The sequence below is a fragment of the Rhamphochromis sp. 'chilingali' genome (assembly GCF_963969265.1).
Source record: "Rhamphochromis sp. 'chilingali' genome assembly, chromosome: 2".
Lineage (NCBI taxonomy): Eukaryota > Metazoa > Chordata > Actinopteri > Cichliformes > Cichlidae > Rhamphochromis > Rhamphochromis sp. 'chilingali'.
In genome coordinates, this window is record NC_137930.1 from 59,284,208 (window position 1) to 59,299,172 (window position 14,965).

At 43.9% G+C, this 14,965-nt stretch overlaps 2 protein-coding genes across 2 annotated transcripts in view; one reads left to right on the forward strand and one right to left on the reverse strand.

The window, feature by feature from the left end:
* Nucleotides 1-3,311, reverse strand: part of iqsec3b (IQ motif and Sec7 domain ArfGEF 3b) — a 32,810-nt gene extending 29,499 nt beyond the window's left edge. Inside the window, exon 1 of the mRNA XM_080875245.1 lies at nucleotides 2,590-3,311. Within this exon, the coding sequence (XP_080731371.1) occupies nucleotides 2,590-3,113 (524 nt within the window). The 5' untranslated portion in view covers nucleotides 3,114-3,311. The remainder of the gene's footprint in view (nucleotides 1-2,589) is intronic.
* A 4,560-nt stretch (nucleotides 3,312-7,871) lies between these two features.
* On the forward strand, nucleotides 7,872-14,931 carry wash1 (WAS protein family homolog 1). Its single transcript, XM_080875468.1, has 11 exons — nucleotides 7,872-8,005; nucleotides 8,554-8,694; nucleotides 9,674-9,785; nucleotides 9,883-10,029; nucleotides 11,341-11,477; nucleotides 11,580-11,715; nucleotides 11,799-11,994; nucleotides 13,516-13,680; nucleotides 13,882-14,040; nucleotides 14,525-14,596; nucleotides 14,683-14,931. The coding sequence occupies exons 1-11, from the start codon at nucleotides 7,998-8,000 to the stop codon at nucleotides 14,826-14,828; spliced, it is 1,419 nt and encodes a 472-aa protein (XP_080731594.1). The 5' UTR covers nucleotides 7,872-7,997; the 3' UTR covers nucleotides 14,829-14,931.
* Nucleotides 14,932-14,965: the final 34 nt, after the last annotated feature.

The window sequence follows — 14,965 nt, forward strand, 5'->3', positions numbered from 1 at the left end:
CAGCCTGAGCAGACACACATAGGCTACTCATATACACACTCGCACACAAACACTCAGCGGGTCCATCTGTCTGTACAAGGCACACACGTAACGGCCATTCGTCTGCAACAACACTTACAAAGAGAACAGGTGAATATTTTAACAGGACATGCCTCCTGCTGTTGGCCTATGTTCTCTCTGGCTCTCTCTCTTTCTCTCTCTGTGAGCTCTGTCCTCTCTCTTGCACCTCCCCTCTCCTCTTCCCTGTTTTGTAAGAGCACTTAAAACGCAATGCCTTTCATCAGCCAGTACCCAGTACAAAGTGTAAGGCGAGAGGAGCGATGGAGGAGGGTTGGCATGCAACAAGATCAGCTCCATTTGGACTCAAAAACATTACCAGTTCTTTGTATGCACATTTCATGCCGCCACAGGATAGCAAAGTGTTGTTCAGCCTTTGCATTTGTTTGCCAGACGGATAGATCGTGGAGACAGCTCTTTTTTTCTGTGTGTGTTTTACTCTCTCTTTGTACCTGTCTCAATTATTGTACAATGAATGTGCTTCTCTTTGCCTCCTCTTCCTCTTTTAACCACCCTCCCATCTCTCTCAACTCCCCTCTCTTTCAGCGGTCCATTCACAGTGTCAGCCTCAAGCTCCTTCCTCTAGACACCTCCAAGGGCTCCATCAAAGACAACAACTGGGCATGCATGTCTCTCTTTCTCTTTATATCTCTCTGCCTTTCCCTCTCCTGAGAATGGCTGATTACTGTTCGCTCCATGGGCTAAGTGGGGCAGATAGAAGGCTCAGCTGGAAAGAAAGACTGAGAATGAGTGGAGGAGAGGATCCTGCCTCTCCCCCATAGGCATATCCATTGGTTTCTGCAACAATGACAATGCAAACATAAATACACTCACAGCCAACCCAATGTAGAACTCTAGTCCACATGTCTCTGTTTGTCACAAAAGTCGATAGTGAGTTAAAATAAATCTTCAAATTAACTGATAGAGTGGGATGTGTGAACGAAGGCATGCCAGCACATATGCATATGCACAATCACACAACTTATACAGGTTAATTAGCTGGCAACAGGACTAATGGAGCAGAGATCTGATTTCCAGTTAGCTGCAGACAGGATGGAGCAGGGAGGTGAAAAGCTTTTCTCCTCCTCTCCTGCTTGGCTTGCCAAAAGCAAAAGTAGACATTAGGTGTTAGGCTACTGGTCTAATCCAAAAGACTTAAAATCACTGAGGGAGCAGAGGCGTAAGGTTGCATTCAAGGACATACATCAGTACCCACAGGAGCAAGAGGGCTATTTAGCCAACTGCTCTGCAGCAGCCTGCTCATCTGGGGGATGTTCTGCTCCAAGCTCTGAGCTCTTTTAATAACAAAAAATTATTGTTATTGTAATTTCTTCCCCTCTTCTTAATTATAATTAAGAATCTGTGTAATACTGTTTCTTGAGCAATAAATTGTCGTTGCAGAGTAAGACGTTCAGGAACAACTTGGGGTCAACGCAGTGCAACAGGGTCCAGAGGAGCAACAGGGACTCTGCACACACACACTCGTGCACTTGGAGCTGCGACTGTAAGATGCATGATCATGTGCACTTTTGGATTAATATCACTAATGTTAATATGTGCTCCTCTGCACCTCTCATCACAACTTCATTCTGTGTTGCTCCCCTCAGTGGGGGTGGAGTCCCAGAGAGACCAATAAGGGCTCCTGCTGATAGAAAACTTATGAACAGAAAGAACACCACACACACTCTGGCAAAGAGAGAAACATGGGTCTTCCCTCATTAGGGTGATATTCTGTGAAGCTCTGGTGACAAGCAGGAGGCGGTACTGTGTGTGTGTGTGTGTGTGTGTGTGTGTGTGTGTGTGTGTGTGTGTGTGTGTGTGTGTGTGTGTGTGTGTGTGTGTGTGTGGTTTGTGGTGTGTAGCTGTGTATCTCATCTACCAGGGGAACATCAGAGGAATTGAGATCCCGTGGGAGCTTGTAGATCCCTGGTGGTAATTGACAAGGAAAGCCAGCAAACACGGACAGCGGCTCGAGGTGTGTCATCGTCACACGTGAAGCTGCTTCTGTCTCCTGCTGACTCTGACCGCTGCGCTGAGTGTGTTTCTCGCTCACACACGCGCGCCCGCGCACGAACACACGTACAGGCCTCCAGCTGTTTGTTATGTAATGATCCAGTGATCGTGATCCAGTTTCTCATTTAAATAATCCACCTCTTCCTCTCCTGGCACGGTCCTTGGTCGGCACACACATACACAGAGCTGAAAATTGGAAATTTGCAAGCGCCCTCTTCTTTAATTAAACGCCTCTCAATCTACAGAGCACGCGCACGCACACGTGGATGCGCCTAATTACACAGTTTCAGACAAAAGCTGGATTCGACAACAGGCTAGCCCGTAATATGGAAGATATAAAATTTGTTTTGGCTTGAAGTTGATACAGCCGAATAAGTCAGGTTAACGCGAGAGGTTTGAAATTATGGGCTATAGAGCTACTTTTTGAAAAGCCACTAGGCTATGTATATAGGCATCTGGAGCGTTTTGGCGCACACGCATACATGCAAACAATCAAAGGCTCTAATATTTTCTACTCACTCGGATTTCCTGGCCAGGGCCAGAGACCGACAAAGGGTTGTCGGGGTCATCGGAACCAAAGAGCGGCAGCTGTGGCAACTTCCACCGTTTTCGGACTCACTTTCAACCGGCGAAATTGTGGATGGCTCGGCTGGGACCAGCTGCATGTCTCCTGGGTCCATAGGTTGGGTGGGCGAGGACTGGACAGCCGGAGCCGCCTCGACTTGTGCTGGTGAAGCCGCATCTGGCAAAGACCCCGGACTAGTCTTGAGCGGGGGGTCCTGGGGATGGTGGTGGTGATGATGAAGGCAGCTGGGGTCGGGGTGGTGATGGTGGTGATGGTGGTGATAAGGATGCTGTTGTTGTATCCTGACGTCCCGCAGGTGTCTGTTCTCGCCGATCAGCTCATCTACCCTCCGGTCCAGCTCTTCTATTCTTGCACGCTGGGTCTGGATGAGACTCTGCTGATTCTGGACGATGGTGGTAAGCTCCCGCAGGTACAGAATCGCCTGCACCGGGTTTTCTAGCAGGCTGGAGCTCATCATACGCTACCCACAGCAAGAGGAAGGAAGAGAAAGAGAGAGAGGGGGGAAAGAACCTGGACGCGCGGATGGAGGACAGAGGAGATGCAAAACAGCCTATTTGTGAGTGCGGATGAGAAGGTGGCGTGGGATGTCCTTCCGCTCTCCTCTCCTTGATTCTGTTCGGCTGTGGATGAGGCTACGCCGACCAAGTCAGTCTCCACTTCTCCAGTCGTTTACTCCCTCCCTCACTCTCTCTCACTCGCTCTCGCTCTCTCTCAAACACACACATACACTGCGCTGAGTGGTGCTGATGAGAGCAGCCAGCTCCAGATGTGACAGCAGGGAGGAGGGGAGGTGCTCGAGGATGGATGCGTCACTGCACGCACAGACACGAGCACGGTCCTAGCACGCGCCCTATAGGTAGCTACAAGGAGTTCTACGGAGCATCTTTAGTTTGTGGACTAGTATGTGAAGCTGATTTATTGCACACAAAATCCTTTTTTCTTTTAAATCTAAGAATTTGGTTAAACAATCGCAAGGCGGTGTATTTGTGTAGCATGTGCATCTTACGATGCATCTTGCCCCTGAGCTTTGTATGTAATTTAAAGGCCCATAAAAACTAAGTTAAAACTATAAATGCTCCAGAATGTGAAATTAGTTCGTACGAAATTGTCTATATAGAAATAAACAATACGGAACAAAAAAAAAAGGGGGGGGGGGGATGTATTACATGCAAAGACAATTGAACGTCTCATGGTGCCTTGACCTAAACACTCATTCACAAAAGTCAAATAATACAAAACTTAGAGACTTTTATATTATTGTTTGCTTATTTATGTTTGCGTTGCCTATACTTTTTTTTTTTGGCCTGTCCCGTTTGTCTCTTTGCCATCAGAATTGTTGTCTAAAGGCGAAGAAAGATGCCCAACGGATTTACTTTGCCAAATGGACCATCCCAGCCTTGCCGTAATGGTCTATTTGATTCACCTTTTATTGTTTATTTTATTTTATTTTCACTTGCTAAATATGGGACAGACTTGACTGGGGAAAAGAAAGGGGAGAAAAAAAGAGGGAAAGAAAAACAGCGGGGAAGAGGGACGGGGATAAAGGGCAAAAAACAAAAACCAACAAATTAAGCAGACAAAAAATACATGTATCAATCACCTGGATCACCTGTTGAGAAAGAAAAAAGAGAAAACAAGCAGAAGAAAAAAAAAGAGCAACATAATAAACAACATCACGATGATCTATGGGAATATAACAGTAAATACTAAATATTAAACATTATTGTGCAGCACGTAAGATCGACAGCACACAGTGTGCTTTGAGGTAGGAGCCAAAAAGGGTGTAGTGTGTGTGTGTGAGAACCCGTGTGTACACCTGTGAGCATGGTCGCGCTTGTTTTTAAAAGGTTCCTTCATGTAATGAAGTGCAAGAGGGTGTGGGGGGCCACAGCCCCGTCCTCCAGGGCATGAAGCAGGTATGGAAGAGATCAAAACTCCAGACATCCAGAGGCCCTCAGAACACAAGAGACCAAGGAAGACCAACAGAGGGGCAGCCAGAAGCCGGGGGGGGGGGGGGTTGCAGTGACGCGCCCGTGAGCTCCGTCGGCAGCCAGCTGTGCCAGAGTGACCGAGCCCCAGGCTGAGAGGCTGAGGGCACCCCACCCCCGAAGTGGCCCGAGCGAGCCCCAGGCTCCAGGCCCCGACAAGCAGCCACCAAGAAGTGAGGTTCTTTGTGTCCTGGACGCCCACCCCCGGACACAAAGAACCACCAACGCACCGATGTCTGAGGGCGTCTGCCACTGGCAGGGGAAGTGGTGGGGGGAGATAGGCCTCCATACCTTGGAGGGCCTGAGATGTCCCCAGAGAGGTGGCGTCTGATACCCAACCTGACATATAGACACAGCCATACAGGCACACACAGATACAGACATCCATTCCCACCCTCATGCTCTCATATGCAATTACTCAACACTCATCCAACGTGGAGACAGACATAGGTACCCTTGCCCCTGGAGGGGGAAACTGCACCCAGACCCAGGTAGTGTTACCCTTTTCCCTGGGGTGGAGAGAAGCAGACTGCCCCGACTCGGCAGCAGCAGGGAGGCCCCACATTCCAGACCCCAATCAGACGGCCAACTCCTCCTCCCACCCCGTCATCCACTCATCTTCCAGACTACACAGGATAATAGACGCCCAGGCTGAGATCTTCCTCCACCTCTCCTGTATCTCCCCCTCCTGCAGAGTGAGTTCCTGAAGAGAGGAGACCTCCTGCAAGATGTAACAGCCTCCCCCACCAGTTGAAGAGCCCCCCAGGTGGCTCGATGCACTGGCCCCCATACACCCACCCGCCCACAACCCCAGCAACACACCAACCAGGACCCAAGCCCTCAAGGCCCAGCCAGGGCCCCAGCCCAAAGACGGAGCACCCCCAGAACCCCACGCCCGTCCCGGACCCACCCAGGGGCAGCCAGGCTACCAGTCAGTAACCCGCGTCCATCAGCACAGACCCTCCCCTAGCCCCGCTGCACGCAACCACGAGGAAACCGTCACCTAAGAGCCAACAGAGCCCTTAATAGGCCATGACCGCAACCCCGGGTTGAGCCCTCCAAGGAAGATGCTCCTGGGGAATCCCCCGACGCCCCAAGCCTATCCCTGCCCCCACACCAATCACAACAGCAAAGGTGGGACCAAACTATGACCCCCCACCCCCACTAGGTGATGGAGCTGATCAAAGGAGCCTAGAGTAATTGATCTGATGTGGTGGCAGAGGCTGTATCAAGACTAATGTAATCTAATAGATCATTTCTATATTATTATTAAGATTATTTTTATTTTTCCAGTTCATGAGGACTGTTTTCTTGGCTATGCATAGGGCAGTGAAGATCATATGGGCTATATTCTTTTCTGTAGTGACATTATCTAAGCTGCCCAACAAACTCACTAAAGGGGAAGTTGGAATGTTACATTTCAGACACTTCGATAAGTCTTCACATATCTCGCGCCAAAACTTCTGAACTGGTGGACAGAACCAAAGAGCATGGATATAATTGTCCGGTGAATTGGTTTGGCAGTGTGAGCAGTTGTTGGTAGACGTAAAGCCCATCTTGAACATCCAATGACCTGTATAGTGCACTCTATGTAATATTTTGTATTGAATTAATTGAAGACTGGGATTTCTAATTAAATGAAAGGTTTTTAAGCAAATCTGAGTCCAGAAGTTTTGGTCTATCAAATGGAATAAATTCTGATCCTTCTAATATATGTTCTAAGTATTTGATTCCTTTACCACTCCAATCTGGAAAGTTTATCATATTATTGTTTTGTAATATGTCAGGGTTGTTCCAGATAGGTGTACGTTTGCATGGGATTAATGAAGACTCCGTCAATTTTAGAAACTCCCACCATGCTGTCAGAGAAGAGCTGATGCTGATGCTTTTGAAGCATTGATGTCGTTGGATGTTTGAGCTGATAAATGGTAGGTCTGAGATCTCTAGATTATTGCGAAGTGCTTGTTCTACATCTAGCCAAGGTTCATCTAAGAGGGTATGTTTTAGCCATCCTGAGATAAACTGAAGCCTTTTGGCTAGTAGTGCTGAAAGTTGGTAGTTGTGATCATTGAGAAGAAATAATTTATTTTTGGTAAGACCATCATTTTTATAGCGGCAACCCTTCCCATGAGTAATATGGGTAAACATTTCCATCTAGCCAGATCGCCTTCTACTGTCTTTAAAAGTGGGATATGGTTTAATTTAGTCAGATCTACAAGCTTGGGAGAAACATTAATACCTAAATATTTTATATTTCCCAATTGCAGTGGTGTAGAAGAAGAATTATGGAAGGAGCAATTAATCGGGAGGACTGTAGATTTTGATCAGTTAATTGAGTAATCTGATATTCTTGCAAAAGAGTTTATCAATTCAATCACCCCAGAGATATTGGTTTGTGAGTTTTGGAGAAAAAGTAACACATCATCCGCATAAAGGCTGATTTTATGTTCCACGTTCTTGCATTTTATGCCCTTAATTACTGAATTCTGTCTAACTGCTGCTGCTAGTGGTTCAATAAAAATTGCAAACAGTGGGAGAGTGGGCATCTTGCCTGGTGCCCCTCAGGAGACAGAAGCTGGAGGATGTTTGGTCATTTGTTTTGACACAAGCTGTTGGGAAATTGTATAATATTTTTAACCAGTTAATGAAAGAGGTTCCAAAACCAAATTTGTGTAAAGTTGCAAATAGAAATTTCCAATTTACTCTGTCAAATGCTTTTTCTGCATCTAAAGAAAATATTGTCGTTTCAAGGTTTTTACTGTATAAGTAGTCCATCAAATTAAGTAATCTACGTGTATTTGTTGATGAGTGCCTACCTTTTATGAAACCAGTTTGGTCAGGATGAATTAAGAGGGGGGTTATTTTCTCTAATCTCTTTGAGAGAGCTTTGCAGATTATTTTAAGGTCTACATTTATAAGGGATATTGGACGATAGCTTGAGGGATATACAGGGTCTTTGCCTGGTTTTAGCAGGAGATTAATGTTTGCAGAATTCATATTTGATGGAAGTCTGCCCTTTTCTTTGATTTCCAACAACGTTCTGTAAAAAACTGGTGCTAGAATCGTCCAGAATTCTTTCTAGAATTCTGCAGGAAAGCCTACACATTTTCTGAGAAGTGCTCTTGCCATTTACTTCTGCTCTTAGCCAATACTTCGGTTTACTGACGTAGTTCAAGCGTAGGCTGCACTAAACGAGAGATTTCCGAGTGTTCCTGAAAGCAACACAATAATTGCTGAGTCGTCACGTGCTACACGGATGCGGAAGTGCGAAACTGTTGTTTTGCTAAACGAGTGGCTATCGTCGACACATTTTTTTTTCCATTATACTGTTTTTGTGGTCGTAAACAACACTCATGGTCAGGTGAGACTGTCTTTCTAGTAAAACAAGTCTTTAAACGGGTATGGCTATGCTCACGGATATTCTGCATTTAGGATTAAGAGGTGTCAGATGTCGGGTTATTTCATTACGGAGATCAGCTGTTTGAAATATAATATCTTCAGCAATTTGGGTGCAGATTTATTTACCGTTCGAGCTATTAGCTTTTAGAAAATTCTGACCAGCTGAAGACGATAAAAAGAGTCCACATAGTGCTGTGGTTAAAGAAATGATATAATATTCCTGCGCCGTCATGTGAGAGTCAGACGTGAAGTGTGTGTGTGTGTGTGTGTGTGTGTGTGTGTGTGTGTGTGTGTGTGTGTGTGTGTGTGTGTGTGTGTGTGTGTGTGTGTCAGTGTCAGTCAGAGACAGCGAGAGAGATTGCCATATGACATAAGCCCTCATAAATTTGATACTCAGCATGGTATTTTTAATAATATTGTTTGTCAGGAATGCAATCCTTACTATGAGAATATGCCATTACAACACAGTGGTACAGTTTGATTCAACTTTGTTGCTCTCTTGCTTTGCAGGATGACACAGAAGCACTGCCTGGAGGGCCAGGTGTACTCTGTGCCTCTCATCCAGCCCGACCTGAGGAGGGAGGAGGCTGTTCATCAGATAGCAGACGCACTGATGTACTTGGAGAACATTTCTACAGACATCTTCAGAAGGCAAGCCCACCACACACACACACACACACACACACACACACACACACACACACACACACACACAGAGTTTACAGTTTCCAGGTTGGTCTCGCAGTGTTTGACTCTTGGTTGTAAACTGAATCACTGGGTCTGCAGTCTTTTTCTTTGTTTACATTTTCATGGTTGCAAATACGGGATGAATATGAAATTAATAGGGAAATTACATTGTTGTTTGTGGTTACATTGTAGTAATACAATGTATTATACAAATTCATTATTATTGATATTGTTTTATTCCTTCAGTTTATACCACTACATTTTATTCAGGGTAGGAGTGAGCCAGATGTTATTCCAGAGCCTGTTTCAGGGATTGTTTCATTTTTAGTGTCATTTATTTAAAGGTTACTTTGATCAATTTTAGCTTATCAGATTTTCAAAATAGCAAAAAGTTTTAAAGCTACAGAGTTTTTTAAAAAACTCAACAGTAGTGATCTCTGCATTTGCTCAGGCTAGGTAGCAAAGAGTGTTTAACAACAAAAGAACAGGTTTTAATAACGCACAAAATGAATTGGTAGCAGATATAACAGCAGCTGTTGCAAGTTTGCTCATGGGCCAAAAAGCTTTGTCATATTTAATAGATTGCACCGTTAACAAACAGCAGCTGCTTGAGGACAGATGGTCCTGTCTGGCACCCTGAAAACAGAGGAGGTGTTGCCTGTGACAGCATGGAAACAATAACATTTATGAACAGAACAGTTTTGGCCATGTAAACTTTTGAAACATGAGCTTTTTATAAGTAGATCACTGATAAAACATGAGAGTGGCATTTGATACTTATACATAATCTCAATGAATTGTAGGAGTCTTCAGTTCCTTTTGGGGGGTTTCGGGACTCTGCAGGATATATAATAAAGAACTGGATTGTGCAGTATCCTTGACATACGGTTATCCTTTGTGTGTAGATGTGCATATGCCCATATTCAGTTGTTGTTGCTTGCAGGGTGTCAGACAGTGTCGAGAAAAACCGTCACCAGCTCAAGAGCATCACTGACCGGATCAGACTAGCTCAGGCCCGTGTCGACAAGATTAAAGGCAGCAAGAAAGCCACCAAGGTAACACTGAATCTTCACCCTAGAAGGCAGCTTTTTAAGTTCTGATACAGAATATAGGAGAAAAAAAGAGTAAAAATGTTATTTTATGTGCATATAGGTTTTCTCCAGTGCCAAGTACCCAGCCCCAGATCAACTTCAGGACTACTTGTCTATCTTCGCTGGAGCTACAGACCCCTCTTCACAAACACGGCCCCGACACAGAATACAGAATAAACTGCGACCCTTTGATGAAAAGGCTTTGCAGGTGAGATCAACACATTAAAATGTTGGGGGGGAAAAGAGCAAAGGTTTTGAAAAGCAATTTTCAAAATTATGAAAATGATGACTGTGACTTGCTAAGAGCCACATTGCATATTTTATTTTCGCAAAGTGTTCTAAAGCTGATGTCTTAAAAGAGTTCGCTGACTAGTTAGTGTTGCTGCTTCTTTGTTCAGCTCATGCTGCTAAAACAGCAGGTAGAAAACAGGAATATGGACACGGTTAACTTTATTTACATAGCTTTTATCCACACCTCACATTCTAGTCAAATGAGGGCATGGGGACTCTGAGCACACTGGTCATATTTATGCAGACTGCTGGGCAAACCACTTTAAAGCTTTAGAGCATTTGCAGGAGTCTTGGTCTTGGATATATCCATAGTGATGTGGGTAATACCTTAAATTACACACATTTTATTTTGACCTGATTTAAAACTTTGATATTTCAAGTGAATGCTTGACTGGATGTGAATGCCCTGTAAACCTTGTGAAACATGTTTATGCATAAATCTCCACTCGGCCTGCGTATTTCCTGTTTTGCTAAGTAAACATTTTCAGGCCAAGTAGGTTATGTTGTCTGTTTAAAAAATACTGCAAAGTAGTACACAGCAGCCAATTGTATGTGCACTCTGTTGCTTTTACTTGCAATTTAGTACTTATTCAGGAGGTAAAATGGAGGTGAAAACAACATAGACTTGTAGAAAAATGCAGCTTGTCAATCATGTATCGAAAGCCGCAACAGGCATGTCCCTTCTTTTCTGTAGATTTAACTACACATGAGTCACAGTTGAAGTTGTCACATACTGTATGTGATGTATGTAAATGGGATATCAGAACCCAGCTGTATTTGTGTCACCGCACAGTGACAAGAGATGTGTTTTTTTTCCCCCAAGTGGTTCTTGTGTGTACGTGCTCTGCTCAGCACAAGTTCCTGCATTATTTATAGCAAACACCACTGTTTTTCCTTCACCGTTACAGAAAACTTAACAGGAAAAAATATAAAAATAATATTTTTTCCTGCCTGTGCTTGCACGTGTTTGTGTATCTGTGTGTATTTGTCGGCTTGGGAAGGGAACAAAAAAGAAAATAGAGCTGGCATTTGTCTCTGATGCAGAAATGCATTATTCAGTACCCCCCTCAATAGAAGCAATACCCCCTAACATATAACTTGGTGTTGTAGTTTGTGTGCATCTATGCGCAGGAGCACTTTGATGACATTTACGATATGCGTTGCTAAAGATTTCGTTAACATTTTCTTGATCTCCTTCTCACTCCAAGTCCTGCTTTCTTCCTTTCAGGAGAAGTTAATATATTTCCCTGTGTGCGTGAGAAATAAGAAGAAGACTGAGGATGAGACAGAAGAAGGATTGGGCAGTCTGCCGCGTAACATCTCATCTGTCAGCTCTCTTTTGCTCTTTAATACCACAGAAAATCTGTGAGTCTGCACACGCCAGCACAGACACAGATGTTTATTGTAAACACTGACTGATTTCAATGTTCTCTCGTATGTTTTAATTTGTGTCTTATTTTTTTAAAGATATAAGAAATATGTGTTTCTTGATCCTTTGGCGGGAGCAGTGACAAAAACGCACACAACACTAGAGACGGAAAAAGAAGATAAACCATTCGATGCTCCTCTGTCCATTACAAAGAGAGAGCAACTGGAGAGACAGGTACCTTCTGACTTTTCCTTTTTTTTTCTGTGAAGGATCAGATCTGTTAAAACTTAATCATGGTTTTCTTTTTCTCTTAACAGATAGCAGAGAGTTATTTCTATGTGCCAGACCTGGGTCAAGTGCCTGAGATAGATGTGCCGTCCTACCTGCCAGACCTGCCAGGTATTGCAGACGACCTGTCTTACAGCGCAGACCTCGGACCTGGATTTGCCCCCTCGGGACCCACACACAACATCCCCGAGCTGCCCTGCTTCTCTGAGGAGAGCAGTGCACCAGGTAGATGTCTTATGTTGTGAATAGAGATGGCACGATACCACTTTTTTATGTCCGATACCGATACCGATATCATAAATTTGGATATCTGCCGATACCGATATGAATCCGATATGGTGTTTTTTAATCAACAAAACTGTTTTTTAAATATCTTGCTGCATTTTGTATAAGTTCATACTCAAGTTTAAAACAACAACTACACTAAAGCTATTCTGTTATACCTGTATGCAAAAAAAAATATTTCATAGTACAGCAATACTGATCAATCTAATAAACTTAAACCTACACCATCCTCCCTATTCTGGTATTTTAAAGAGTACTTAGCATAAATATTAAGCAACCTAACTAATAGGGTTCCAACTCCCAGCAACAACAAAAATAAATAAATAAAAAATAGGGAACCACCCCTCACGCTCCACCTCATGATGCTTAATCGACGTAATCAACCTTAATTTGATGCAGTGTGAAAAAAAAATGCACAGAAATCAATTATTTTTCAAGAAATATTAAATAGATTCAACATCTTTCTTCAACAAAATTGCAGACTGCACAGATGGTACCTTCCCAAAGGAAAAAGTAGTATAGCTTACTAGGGTATATTAGACTTAATAGTCACTATATACAGTAATTGACTTCTATTCATTTTGCATCAAATTAAAACTTTGGCTGTCAGATAATTATTTATTAAAAGCTAGACATTTTAAATGAGAATAAGAAAGAAAAGTATGTCTTTGTGCCCCCTTTTCCCTGTTCATGCCCTATCGGCCCCCCTGGCTAAACTTTGCTAGATCCGCCCCTGCACAGTTACCAGCCGTCAGCTACGTAGAAAAAGATCCTCGAGTAGAAAGTAATATTAAATACATTCTAACAATAGCTGATCAAGCTTAAACGTGCTGCTGTTGTTCAGCCGATGGTTTCCTCTTTCTAGTGCAAAGTGGGCCAAAAGCAAACTAGAGACACGGACTTGCGACAGAAAAGCCGATCAGCTGATCGTTAAGCAGTTTCATGATTGAAGTAGCAGCAAGAAGAGGCAGAGGCTTGTTAAGCTTAACGCAGGAATGCTTTACAAACATTCAGAGATGGACTTACACACTTGCTTTACTTCTCTCGGGATAACTTTGTCGGAGATGAAATGCTGGGTTGCTAGCGAAGCTCCACATGCTATCCAGACCACTGACAGGTCCCGCATGCCACAGCCGCTCTATCACGTGATGCATACTGCTCCGACGTGCTAACCTGAGGTGAGTTACGGCGTGTTGCAAGTTTTGTGAGGTGCTTTCGTGATATTTAATGGATCGGATTACATTTTTTATTTTTCTCCGATATCCGATCCAGTAATTTAGGTCAGTATCGGACCGATACCGATACGTAATATCGGATCGGTCCATCTCTAGTTGTGAACCTCAATCATTTTGTGCCCATTTGTCTTTTACTGTGAAGCTTTTTGTGATATCTGAAAAGATGCTACATAAATAGATCAAATTTTCTTCCAGTGTTATACAGTATTTCATCTGCTTGTTTCAGGAACTCAGCTCCAGCTTGATGGCACACCACCTCCACCACCTCCCCCGCCCCCTCCTCCGGAGCCTTCCCTCCCTCCCGCAGCTCCGGCGTCAGCTCCTCCTCCGCCACCTCCACCACCCCCTCCTGCAGACAGCTCCGCAGAAGTTTCCCAAGTGCCAAGTTCAGGTTTGTCACATTTATGCACGTCAGTAGTCTCGTACAGGCTCTACACTGCTGACTTGGAGCGAACCTGACAGTGTCTTAAAGCCTGTTCCCTCAGTTATGCACACGCACACACGGACTAAATGATGTTTGTCCTCATAAATTATATTGACCTCAGTGATGTAAACCCAGACCACACTGACTCACTGGCTCCTCTAAATACAGGTCCTGTGTCGGGTGCACCCAGCGAGGTGGTCCAGCCGTCAGATGGCCGTGCCAGCCTGCTGGAGTCTATCCGCAACGCTGGGGGCATCGGCAAAGCCAAGTTACGCAACGTTAAGGAACGCAAGCTGGAGAAGAAGAAACAAAAGGAGCAAGAACAAGGTGTCAGATGGTTTGAGCGTGGATGTGGTTCTGCCCATGTTTTATTAATGAGCACACGGCAGTCATCCAGGCAAAGTGGAGCGTGACCAGCCCCTAATTAGTATTCAACCAGGAGTTTATACAGTATTTCACACTGAATGTTAAGATGAGATCGTTTTTGACTATCACATATGCTTAACTGTGTGACTTCAGTTTCATACCAACCAACGATTGTACTTAAAAACTGTTTTACCTAATATTAGACAGCATATCTCTGGCCCTTTCATTTTCTCGCCAGGTCATGACCTTACATTTCTTTCTTTTTTCAAGAGAACTGCCTTGACTGAATAACTAGATTAAGAAAAAAAAAGTCTTGTAATTATATGCTTCACTTTGAAGTGCAGCACTGGGGAATTAGTGAGACCATAATCTCTTCCAATTGCAAATTTAAAAAAATACTGGTAGCATGATTATTTATTTACTCTTTTTTTTCCTTCTAAAATAGCAGTGGGAGCGGCCGCCGGTGGTGGAGACTTTATGTCTGATCTCTTCAACAAACTTGCTATGCGACGAAAAGGTTAGAGGCCCGTTTTATGTCAAATGAAATTGAAAATACTGATATTAGTGATTGAATTTGCATAATGTCTTCTATCCTCTGTTCAGGAATATCTGGTAAGGGTCCAGCTGGTGGAGAGTCAGGTGATGCTCCGGCCGGTCCTTCTGGGGCATTTGCGAGGATGTCAGATGTCATCCCTCCACTTCCTGCCCCACATACAGCGACAACAGACGATGACGACTGGGAAGCGTAATGGACAAACACCACATTCGATGCCCTTTGATACAGTTATTTAAAATGATTTAATTTCCTTCTAACACAGAAATACTATTAAAAAAAAAAAAGGAAAATGCAAATGATCAAACAATTTACTGATGTTTAATTTAAGCA